The 13283-nt window shown below is 44.8% G+C and overlaps 1 protein-coding gene across 2 annotated transcripts in view; it reads left to right on the plus strand.

Moving 5' to 3' along the window:
- Window positions 1-13283, plus strand: part of si (sucrase-isomaltase (alpha-glucosidase)) — a 194663-nt gene that overhangs the window by 107806 nt on the left and 73574 nt on the right. For both annotated transcript variants that reach the window (XM_055646336.1, XM_055646337.1), the window contains 2 exons: window positions 1506-1649; window positions 8512-8727. In XM_055646336.1, the coding sequence (XP_055502311.1) occupies window positions 1506-1649; window positions 8512-8727 (360 nt within the window). The remainder of the gene's footprint in view (window positions 1-1505; window positions 1650-8511; window positions 8728-13283) is intronic.

Below are 13283 nucleotides of genomic sequence, written 5' to 3' on the forward strand. Positions count from 1 at the left end.
TATCATGAGAGGAATGAGATTGGGTAGATGCTCAGAGTCTCTTACCCAGAGTGGGGGAAATCGAGGACCTGAGGACATAGGTTCAAGGTGAAGGCGAAAAGGTTTAATAGGAATCTGAGGGGTAACTTTTTCACACAAAGGGTGGTGGATGTGTGGAACAAGCTGCCAGAGGAGATGGGTGAGGTTGGGACTATACCAGCATTTAAGAAACAGACGGGTACATGGACAGAACAGGTTTGGAGGGATATGGTCCAAGCGCAGGCAGGTGAGACTAGTGTAGCTGGGACATGTTGTAGCTGGGACATTTTTCCGAAAAATTATATTTTCAGAAGTCCCATACTGTACTCTATTTTAATAGGAACATTTAGAGTGTAATTTGTTCGATAGTTTTACTCAGTAGAATAATTCAGTGCATTATTTAGTTTGATAATGCTTAGGAATAAACAATCCTGTTGTATATTAATTTTTTTGTTATGCTGATGCATGACTTTCGGTGTTCAGATTTTTGTACAAATTAATGCATATTAATGCACATTGTACCAATTAATGCAGTTTTAATGCATATTGCCAGAAAAAGCTAAATATTTATCACATTTACCATGGCTTAATTAGGTACATTTTTGCATTAAAATTAAGCATTTTTATTTTGTCATCATTACCTGGATGACATGTGATGTTTCTTTCTCCTCCAGGGAAAGAATTAAGTGGAATATCCACCTTACTAGTTTTTACTTAATGGTCAGCATAATTTAAACATTACTCTCAGAAAATGCTGTTGCTGGAACTATGATGTGTATAAAATTATAAGGGGAGTCGATCGGGTTTAATGCACAGAGCCGGTTGCCCAGTGAGGGGGAATAAAAAAAAGTGGACATAGGTTTAAGGTGAGAGGGGCAAGATTTAATCGGAACCCAAGGGACAACTTTTTCACTGAGAGGCTGATGGTTCTGTGGAACAAGCTGCCAGAGGAGGTAGTTGAGGCAGGTATTATAACAACATTTAAAATACATTTGAACGGGTAAATGGATAGCAAAGGTTTAGAGGGATATGGGCCAAACAGGCAAATGGGACTAACTTGGCACAACAGAATGTGTAAACATGAGTCAACAGGAAATATAATCAACAGAAAAGGTTCAGTGTGTGTAATGTGTAAACTCACACACACACACACACACACACACACACACACACACGCACACGCACACGCACACACACACGCACACACACGCATAACGCACACACACACACACACAGGTTCACGCACGCACGCACACACACGTCACACACACACACGTGTGCACGCACACACACACGCACGCACGCACACACACGCACACACGCACACGCACACACACACACGCACACGCACACACACACGCACACGCGCACACACACACACACACGCACACGCACACACACACACACGCACACGCACACACACACACACACACAGCATTTGTTATTGACACTTAAATAAATGTTGAAATGTCACTTTCTCTCCACAGGTTGCTCTGCTGACAGGTTTACGACTTCTATTCGGGAAGTCGTACACGGTGCAGTGGGATTCTCAAAAGTTTGTCAAAGTCGACTGCTACCCAGACGAGAATTCAGATGAATCTGCCTGCAGAGCACGAGGATGTTCATGGGCTGTAAGTCACTTAAAGACAAAAATCTCTATATATATATATAAACCAGCTTGTATTTGCAAAACGAGAAATGAAAGGAATTTTCAATGTTGCATAAAACATCGAGCAGTACAGCACAGGAACAGGCCCTTCAGCCCACAATGTTTGTGCTGAACATGATGCCAAATTAAACTGATCTCATCTGCCTATACGCGATCTATTCCCTACACTTTCATGTGTCTCTCTGAAAGTCTCTTAAACACCAATATTTTGTTCCAGGCTCTGTGTGCAAAAACCTTGCCCTGTTCATCTCCATTAAACCTTTCCCCCTCTCACATTATAGCTGTGACCTCACGTGTTAGACTGTGTTTCCCACACTGGGAAAAGTCCGGCCCATTCTATGCCTCTCATGATTTTATATACTTCCCTCAAGTCTCCCTGAAGCCTCTGACGTTCCAGAGAGTTGCATTACGATAGCATAAAGCTGGCATTCAAAGGTGAAAGACTCTTACTGTCAACCAGGGCAATTGCTACCATGGAATTAGGCTGCATATGGAGATAACTGAATTGTATCCACTGCTTCAAAATAACTCCCAGGTGGTTTCTAACATCAGAGAGCTAGCAGTAGTCAAGGTCATCGATGATTTCCTGCACAGAGGCACATCAAACAGATGAATGCATTACAACAAACGGCAGTACGGTGGCGCAGCGGTAGAGTTGCTGCCTGACAGCGCCAGAGACCCAGGTTCCATCCTGACTACGGGTATTTGTCTCTACGGAGTTTGCACGTTCTCCCCGTGACCTGCGTGGGGGTTTCCCCGGAATCTCAGGAAGATTGTTCCCGATGTTGGGGAAGTCTAGAACAAGGGGTCACACTTTAAGGATAAGGGTGAAATCTTTTAGGACCAAGATGAGGAAACCTTTTTTCACACAGAGAGTGGTGAATCTCTGGAACTCTGCCACAGAAGATAGTTGAGGCCAGTTCATTGGCTATATTTAAGAGGGAATTAGATGTGGCCCTTGTGGCTAAAGGTATGGAGAGAAGGCAGGTATAGGATACTGAGTTGGATGATCAGCCATGATCATATTGAATGGCGGTGCAGACTGGAAGGGCCGAATGGCCTACTCCTGCACCTATTTTCTATGTTTCTATGTTTCCTCCCACACTCCAAAGACGTACAGGTCTGTAGGTGAATTGGCTGGTAGTAAAATAGTAAATTGTGCCTAGTGTGTGTAGGATAGTGTTAGTGTGCGGGGATCGCTGGTCGGCGCGAACTCTGTGGGCCGAAAGGCCTGTTCCCATGCTGTATCTCAAAACTAAACTAAAGCACTTAGAAGTACATTAGCAAAACCATGAAACAACTGCCTCTATAATATTGCATAACAGAATACCCTACATTCACATTCAATGATAGGGTTTGCATTGTGACTGTGCATATCACTGTGTAATATGTTATAGTCCAATTACACCTTCACGGTGTCTTCAATGATGAGTATTTGTTGCAGCAGATATAACGTTTGCAGAGTGATTTGATTTTAACACATTCACGGGTGGGTTTATTTGAAGAGAAAGGCAAATGCCTAGGGTGGCTTGTATGGTTCTACCAAGGTCAGTAGTGATAGGAGTAGAATTAGGCCATTCGGCCCATCGTCTACTCCGCCATTCAATCATGGCTGATCTATCTCTCCCTCCTAATCCCATTCTCCTGCCTTCTCCCCATAACCTCTGACACATGTACTAATCAAAAAATCTCTATCTCTGCCTTAAAATATCCACTGGCTTGGCCTCCACAGCTTTCTGTGGCAAGGAATTCCCCAGATTCACCTCCCTCTGACTAAAGAAATGTCTCCTCATCTCCTTCCTAAAAGAACGTCCTTTAATTCTGTGGCTATGACCTCTGGTCCTAGACTCTCCCACTAGTGGAAATATTCTCTCCACATCCACTCTATCCAAGCCTTTCACTATTCTGTATGTCTCAATGAGTCCCCCCTCATTCTTCTAAACTCCAGCGAGCACAGGCCCGGTGCCGACAAACGCTCATCATAGGTTAACCTACTCATTCCTGGGATCATTCTGGTGAGGTCAAAGCGGGTGGAACAGTGGTGCAGCTTGTAGAGTGACTGCCTCACAGCGCCAGAGACCCAGGTTCGACCATGACCTCTGGTGCTGCCTGTGCGGAGTTTGCACGTTCTCCCAGTGATCGCTTGGATCTCCTCAGCATTTTGTTTCCATGAACGGGCGATCGATGGTCAACGTGGACTCATCGTCTAAGGGCCTGTTTCCATGCTGTGTGTCTAAACTAAATTACAATGTATAAAAGATGATTCTTTGACAAATCAATGGTTGAAAATTCACAATGTGAAAACCACCTTTGCTCGTGATGCTAATAATGGGATATAAATTCCACTAAATCTTCCCTCATGGTTTATTTATACCTGGAGATGAGGTTTTTCAAATTAGGGAAAAAAGTATCTTGAAAAGCCCGTCGAGAACTGTACAAAAATGATGCCCAGAGAAAGAAAAAACTGTGGAAGGATTTTAAGAAAGGTATATTAGCGCTATGCTGAATATATTTGCATAATCATCGCTTTCTTTTCATTACATTATCAAGAATGAGGCAGCATTTACGGTACTTGCAATGTTATGGTATGGTGGTGCATTGAAATAAAATTGCTTTCTTGATTTAGTATTAGTTTTAGTTTTTTGGAGAAACAGCACAGAAACTGGGTCTTTGGCCCACAATGCCAATGATGGCAAATGAAACTAATTAATCCTCTGCCTGCATGTGATCCATTTAAATGCCACTATTGCATCTGCCTCCAGTACCACCACTGGCAACCCATTCTATCCACCCACCACTTAAAAAAAGAAATGTCCCAAACATTGACTTTAAAATTCACCCTTCTTACCTTCAACGTCTACCCTCCTGTCGTTGACATTTCCACCCAGACAAAACGATTCTCACCGTCTTCCTTATCTATGCCTCTCATAATTTGATATACTTCGATCAGGTCCCCCCTCAACCTTTGAGTTGGGCAGGACAGTGACACAGCGGTAGAGTTGCTGCCTTACAGCTCCAGAGACCAGGATTCGATCCTGACCTCTGGTGCTACCTGCAGGGAGTTTGATCGTTCTCTCTGCGACCACGTGGGTTTCCTCCGGGTGCTCCGGTTTCTTCCCAGTTACCAAAGACTTGCAGGTTTGCAGGTGAAATGGCTTCTGTAAATTGTCCCTAGTCTGTAGGAAAGAACTCATGTACGTACGCGTGATCAATGGTTAGCGTAGATTCGGTGGGCCAAAGTCCCTGTTTCCACACTGCCCCTCTAAACTAAACTGAACTAAACTCTAAACGAAAATCCAAATTGGTCCAGTTCTCTTTGCAGCTAATGCCCTCTAATCTTGATATCGTGGTAGACTTATTTTATGTCCACTCCTAAGCCTCCATATCCTTAATGTAGCGGGACGATCAGAACTGCATATGATACTCCAGATGAAATGTTGGTTAATTTCTGAACCGAATGCTGATGAAACTGGGACAGTAACCAAGTTCGTCTGTGAACTGTTATGCGAGCTGAGCCTATCCTGGGCTATTAATAAAATATTAAGTTCCTCAATTTAAAGGAACTCGGGATAGATGTTAGATGTGTTTACATTATGCTTGCATCGAGTTCTGGCTGATTAATTAGGAATTATTGCTGCGCAACAGGATAGCCATAATTAATCATGACTTGAGGGCGGTCACGGTGGTGCAGCGGTAGAGTTGTTGCCTTGCAGAGTTTTCGGCGTCAGATACGCGGGTTCGATCCCGACTACGGGTGCTGTCTGTACGGAGTTTGTACGTTCTCCCCCCATTGGTTTTCTCCGACATCTGCGGTTTCCTCACACGCTAAAGGTTTGTAGGTTAATTGGCATGGTAAAAATGTAAATTGTCCCCAGTGTGTGTAGGATAGTGTTAGTGTGTGGGGATCGCTGGTGGTTTGGGACTCTGTGGGTCAAAGGGTCCGCGATGAATCTATAAACTAAAAAATATATATAATTTCCATTTCTGGCTTTAGATGAAGCAAGATAGATAGGAAAAAGACACGGACAAAATCCTTTAGTGACAAAATGAATGCATGTACATCCACCAAACCTAATGCGATTCGTCAAACATGCGTTATGAGAAGTATAGGACCGATGGTTTAAGCAGGAGCTGCAGACAAACTAAATGGAAGCATGGAATTGGAGAAATGGTTGCAAAATTCAGCAAATAATCTGCTTACAAAGTAGCCCCAGGTAAAATCCATCCTTGAAAAGAAGAGTAATGCTGAATCTGGAAATGATTCTGAGTATCAAAGTTACTATGTTGAGACTGGATAGACTCGGTTTGTACTCGCTAGAATTTAGAAGATTGAGGGGGGGATCTTATAGAAACTTACAAAATTCTTAAGGGGTTGAACAGGCTAGATGCAGGAAGATTGTTTCCGATGTTGGGGAAGTCCAGAACAAGGGGTCACAGTTTAAGGATAAGGGGAAATCTTTTAGGACCGAGATGAGGAAAACATTTTTCACACAGAGAGTGGTGAATCTGTGGAATTCTCTGCCACAGAAGGTAGTTGAGGCCAGTTTGTTGGCTATATTTAAGAGGGAGTTAGATGTGGCCCTTGTGGCTAAAGGGATCAGGGGGTATGGAGAGAAGGCAGGTACAGGATACTGAGTTGGATGATCAGCCATGATCATATTGAATGGCGGTGCAGGTTCGAAGGGCCGAATGGCCTACTCCTGCACCTATTTTCTATGTTTCTATGTTTATACGACCAGCCAAAGATTGGTCTTTGGTAAGCTGATGGCACTATCATAATCATACTTTAGTAGCCAAGTATGTTTTGCAACATACGAGGAATTTGATTTGCCATACAGTCATACCAACAAAAAGCAACAGAACACACAAAATACATTTGAACATAAACATCCACCACAGTGACTCCTCCACATTCCTCACTGTGATGGAAGGCGAAAAAAAAGTTCAATCTCTTACCTTCTTTGTTCTCCCGCGGTCGGGGGCCTCGAGCCTTCCGTTGAAGGGTGATCTTGGGCGCTCGTCCAAACCGCGATTACCTTTCTAGTGTTAACTTAGCTCCAAAATAGATGGAAAGAATCGAGTTGGCAGGACATGGGATTGTCTGCACAAAACTTGCCCCTTGTGGGAGGAAGTGAGACAACCTTGGACTAGCGTGAACGGGTGATCGATGATCTGCAGGCCGAAGGGCCTGTTTCCATGCTGTCTCTTTCAATCAATTCATTCAATTATATTACAATGATTACGGGTGGATAGGATAAAATGGGTGACAAAGATGCTGACAGGATGCACTCAAAATGGGGGCAATTTTCCTCTCCCGTTACTACCTAATGACTCCCCTCCCCTGACTCTCCGTTTGAAGAAGGGACTTGACCCGAAACTTCACCTACTCCTTTTCTCCCGAGATGCTGCCTGACCTGCCGAGTTACTCCAGCTTTTTGTGTCTCCAGTTCAACCCACCATCTGCAGTTCCTTCCTACACATAATGAAACGCCCTATACAACAATACTGTCCCTGGAATTGTATTACATTGACTGCAAGCCAGCAGTTCCCTACGCAAGCAATCTATTGAATGAAAGAAAGCATAGTGTAATCACTTGGAAATGGGTGTACTAGATGAGAAACCAACTCCCCTGTGCTGTTACATAAGTAAAAATAAATAGGCGCAGTGGTCCAAATGATTCTTCACGCTGCACTTCCACTCCACTGCCATCTTCCAGAACGGAGCCCATTTTGCTCAGTCCAGTTTGGTTTAGAGATACAGCATGGAAACAGGCCCTTCGGCCCACCAAGTCCACGCCGGCCATCAATCACCCGTACACTAGTTCCTCATTATCCCACTTTCTTATTCCTACACGCCAGGAGCAATCTGCGGAAGCCAATTGACCTGCAAACCCACACGTCTTTGGAGTGTGGGAGGAAGCCGGAACACCCGGAATAATCCCACGCAGGGAGAACGTACAAACTCCACACAGACAGCACCCGTAGTCAGGATCGAAACCGGGTCTTTGGCGCTGTGAGGCGGAAGCTCTACCGCTGCGCCACCGTGCCGCCATACATTCATGAGTGGAAAACAAGAGAGGGCAACATTACGAGTGCTACTGATGCTTGCATGAGTGAAAGAAAAACAAGTTTACATTTCCAGCATCAACTTTATCTTTCCATTATGTGCCTATATTAGATATAATATAAATTGACAAGCAATAAAGATTTGAGGCTGACTCTAATAAGAATAAGGTTAGTGATCTGGATATTTAATTGAACGGGCTGAATGAAATCACTTGAATACAGTAATAGGTTTCAAAAGAGCCTGAACAATGGATTCAGGGAATTTATGTAGAATTTCAACAATTGAATACACAGAGGCCAATGTGCCCTTGTAGTGACTGACTCGTGGTGTGTAAAATTACTGTAACTATTGCTTTTCATTAGTAGAGTAATTATCAGTGATCTTAAGTTAAATCATATGATAACGCACATAATAAATCCTGATGAAATAGACGGAAGAGAGACCACTAAATGCTGGAGTAACTCAGCGGGACAGGCAGCATCTCTGGAGAGAAGCAGTGGGTGACATTTCGGGTCAGTCTGAAGAAAGGTCTCAAACTGAAACGCCACCCATTCCTTCTCTCCAGAGATGCTGCCTGCCCTGCTGAGTTACCACAGCATTTTGAGTCCATCTTTGGTTTAAACCAGCATCTGCTGTTCCTTACTACACTGACACTAGGATTGAGGAATTGACTCGTTGGGACCTACAGCTAGATTCTGTTTGCCTTTCAATTTATTTTATGGGGAAACTTGAATTTTCTATTTTTTCTCTTTTGCAGAAATCCGACGGTCCTGCTGAACCTTGGTGTTTCTACGAAAGCGATTATGGTTACGTAATGAGCACAGCCAAAGGGATCAAGCGGACAACAAATGGAATGAGTGTTGAAATTAAACGGAATACAGCATATCCGAGGCGATACGAAAAGCAGACGCCGACTGTGGAAACGCTCCAGGTCGATGTCAGATACTTAAGTAACCATATGTTGAATTTTAAGGTAAGGCTCAGTCGGCTGTATATACCCAAGGGGTTTTGATAGCATATCGTTAAACAGAAATTGAGCATTACTGTGGATTAGTTTAGTTTAGAGATGCAGCGTGGCAACAGGCCCTTCGGCCCACCGTGTGTGCACCAACCAGTGATCCCCACATACTAGCACTATCCTTCATACACTAGGGACAATTAGCTTTTTTTTTAATGTTCTTAAGGGTGGCACGGTGGCACAGTAGTAGAGTTGCACTCTTACAGTGCTGTAGACCCGGGTTCAATCCTGACCATGGATGCTGTCCTTACGGAGTTTGTACGTTCTCCCCGCGACCACGTGGGTTTTCTCCAGGTGCTCTGGTTTTTTTTACACAAAGGGCAGTGGGCGTATAGAACGAGCTGCCGGAGGCGGTAGTTGAGGCAAGTATTATCGCAAATTTAAGAAACAGTTAGTCAGGTACCTTAAGGGGTTGGACAGGCTAGATGCAGGAAGATTGTTCCTGATGTTTGGGAAGTCCAGGACAAGGGGTCACAGCTTAAGGATAAACATAGAAACATAGAACATAGAAACATAGAAACATAGAAATTAGGTGCAGGAGTAGGCCATTCGGCCCTTCGAGCCTGCACCGCCATTTAATATGATCATGGCTGATCATCCAACTCAGTATCCCGTACCTGCCTTTTCTCCATACCCTCTGATCCCCTTGGCCACAAGGGCCACATCTAACTCCCTCTTAAATATAGCCAATGAACTGGCCTCAACTACCCTCTGTGGCAGAGAGTTCCAGAGATTCACCACTCTCTGTGTGAAAAAAGTTCTCCTCATCTCGGTTTTAAAGGATTTCCCCCTTATCCTTAAACTGTGACCCCTTGTCCTGGACTTCCCCAACATCGGAAACAATCTTCCTGCATCTAGCCTGTCCAACCCCTTAAGAATTTTGTAAGTTTCTATAAGATCCCCTCTCAATCTCCTAAACTCTAGAGAGTATAAACCAAGTCTATCCAGTCTTTCTTCATAAGACAGTCCTGACATCCCAGGAATCAGTCTGGTGAACCTTCTCTGCACTCCCTCTATGGCAATAATGTCCTTCCTCAGATTTGGAGACCAAAACTGCACGCAATACTCCAGGTGTGGTCTCACCAAGACCCTATACAACTGCAGTAGAACCTCCCTGCTCCTATACTCAAATCCTCTTGCTATGAAAGCCAACATGCCATTCGCTTTCTTTACTGCCTGCTGCACCTGCATGCCTACCTTCAATGACTGGTGTACCATGACACCCAGGTCTCGCTGCATCTCCCCCTTTCCCAATTGGCCACCGTTTAGATAATAATCTGCTTTCCCGTTTTTGCCACCAAAATGGATAACCTCACATTTATCCACATTAAACTGCATCTGCCAAACATTTGCCCACTCACCCAGCCTATCCAAGTCACCTTGCAGTCTCCTAGCATCCTCCTCACACCTAACACTGCCCCCCAGCTTAGTGTCATCCGCAAACTTGGAGATATTGCCTTCAATTCCCTCATCCAGATCATTAATATATATTGTAAATAGCTGGGGTCCCAGTACTGAGCCTTGCGGTACCCCACTAGTCACTGCCTGCCATTGTGAAAAGGACCCGTTTACTCCTACTCTTTGCTTCCTGTTTGCCAGCCAGTTCTCTATCCACATCAATACTGAACCCCCAATGCCATGTGCTTTAAGTTTGTATACTAATCTCTTATGTGGGACCTTGTCGAAAGCCTTCTGGAAGTCCAGATACACCACATCCACTGGTTCTCCCCTATCCACGCTACTAGTTACATCCTCGAAAAATTCTATAAGATTCGTCAGACATGATTTACCTTTCGTAAATCCATGCTGACTTTGTCCAATGATTTCACCACTTTCTAAATGTGCTGCTATCCCATCTTTAATAACTGACTCTAGCAGTTTCCCCACTACCGATGTTAGGCTAACTGGTCTGTAATTCCCCGTTTTCTCCCTCCCTCCCTTCTTAAAAAGTGGGGTTACGTTTGCTACCCGCCAATCCTCTGGAACTACTCCAGAATCTAAGGAGTTTTGAAAGATTATTACTAATGCATCCACTATTTCTGGAGCTACTTCCTTAAGTACTCTGGGATGCAGCCTATCTGGCCCTGGGGATTTATCGGCCTTTAATCCATTCAATTTACCCAACACCACTTCCCGACTAACCTGGATTTCACTCAATTCCTCCACCTCCTTTGACCCGCGGGTCCCTGCTATTTCCGGCAGATCATTTATGTCTTCCTTAGTGAAGACGGAACCAAAGTAGTTATTCAATTGGTCCGCCATATCCTGGTTCCCCATGATCAACTCACCTGTTTCTGACTGCAAGGGACCTACATTTGTTTTAACTAATCTCTTTCTTTTCACATATCTATAAAAACTTTTGCAGTCAGATTTTATGTTCACTGCCAGTTTTCTTTCATAATCCATTTTTCCTTTTCTAATTAAGCCCTTCGTCCTCCTCTGCTGGTCTCTGAATTTCTCCCAGTCCCTCTATGGCAATAATGTCAGTATGCTGCTTTTTCTGGCTAGTTTGTACGCATCATCCTTTGCTTTGATACTATAAGGGGGAAATCCTTTAAATCCGAGATGAGAAGAACTTTTTTCACACAGAGAGTGGTGAATCTCTGGAACTCTCTGCCACAGAGGGTAGTTGAGGCCAGTTCATTGGCTATATTTAAGAGGGAGTTAGATGTGTCCCTTGTGGCTAAGGGGATCAGAGGGTATGGAGAGAAGGTAGGTACGGGATACTGAGTTGGATGATCAGCCATGATCATATTGAATGGCGGTGCAGGCTCGAAGGGCCGAATGGCCTACTCCTGCACCTAATTTCTATGTTTCTATGTTTCTACATGGATAGGACAGGTTTACTGGGAAATGGGCCAAATGAGACTAATGTAGATGGGGCATGTTGGACAGCGTGGGCAAATTGGGCGAAGGAGAAACTCAGCGGGTGAGGCAGCATCTATTGAGCGAAGGAAATAGGCGACGTTTCGGGTCGAGACCATTCTTCAGACCCTGAAGAAGGGTCTCAACCTGAAACGTCGCTTATTTCCTTCGCTCCAGAGATGCTGCCTCACCCGTAGAGCAATTCTGCGGGTCAGGCAGCATCTCTGGGAGGGTCCCGACCCGAAACATTGCCTGTGCATATTCTTCAGAGATGCTGCCTGACTCGCTGAGTCTTTATAAGTCTTGCTCTAGCTGCCTAAAGCAGAGAACATTGACAGGTGCCCTCCGTTCATGTCTTGTGCCCTTCATAAGGATTTTGTTGTTAGGAGCAGAATTAGGCCATTCAGTCAATAAATCTACTCCGCCATTCAATCATGGCTGATATGTCGCCCTCCTAACCCCATTCTCCTGCCGTCTCCCCAGCACCTCTGACACCCATATTAATCAAGAATATATCTATTTCTGCCTTAAAAATATCCACATACGGCCTCCCCATCCTTCTGTGGCAAACAATTCCACAGATTCCCCCCCCGACAAAAGATACTCCTCCTCATCTCCTTTCTAAAGGAACGTCTTTTAATTCCGAGGATATGACCTCAGGTTCTAGACTCTCCCACCAGTGGAAACACCATGTCCACATCCACTCTACCCAGGCCTTTCACTATTCGATAAGTTTCAATGAGACCCCCCCCCCCCCCCCCCCCCCCCTCATTACCAGGAGGTTTGGCCATATCAGCAGCATCGTTAAAAAAGCCTAGAAAGACTTTGTGTTCAGCAATGAGTAACTCGCCTTCAATTACCCTGGGCCCACATCACCCTCGCCAGGGCTCAGATGAGCAGAGTGACAGAGTATTCACTGCTTATGTGGACTGAATAGCCAAAGAATTCGAAGCATTCACGTTATCCAAGGCAGAGCAGTTCACTTGACCAGTGCTGTTTCCATCAGGGTTAATTTGGACATCATTTATCATGGGTGGATCGTGACCATGGTCTGGTCTACGGGATGCAATGTAGCAATTTATCATGGTTATTTCAATGACGTTTCTAATGCAGTGAACTCCAGTAGAACAAGCAAATAGCAAACTGCCGGAGGAACTCAACAGGTAACTGCTGGTCTGTCCTCGTGCTGCACCTTTCTATCTTCAATGTTCCAAACCAACTTGCTGCAGGAACTCAGCAGGTCAGGCAGCATCTGTGGAGGCAAATGGATAGTCCAATTTACGAGTCGGGATCCCGAAGCTGGACTCCTTGCTTTTTGCCTAGATTGGGCGGCACGGTGGCGCGGTGGTGGAGTTGCTGCCTCACAGCGCCAGAGACCCGGGTTTGACACTGACTGCGGGTGCTGTCTGTACGGAGTTTGTACGTTCTCCCCGTGACTGCGTTGGTTTTCTCCGGGCGCTCCGGTTTCCTCCCACACTCTAAAGACATGTAGGTTAATTGTCTTCGGTAAAAATTGTAAATTGTCCCTAGTGTGTAGAGATAGTGCTAGCGTACGTGGTGATCACTGGTTGGCGCCCACTCAGTGGGCCGAATGGCCGGATTTTATGTTGTATCTCCGAAGTCTAACTTGTAGCATCTGCAGGTTG

Source organism: Leucoraja erinacea, chromosome 14 (genome assembly GCF_028641065.1).
Source record: "Leucoraja erinacea ecotype New England chromosome 14, Leri_hhj_1, whole genome shotgun sequence".
Classification (NCBI taxonomy): Eukaryota; Metazoa; Chordata; class Chondrichthyes; order Rajiformes; family Rajidae; genus Leucoraja; species Leucoraja erinaceus.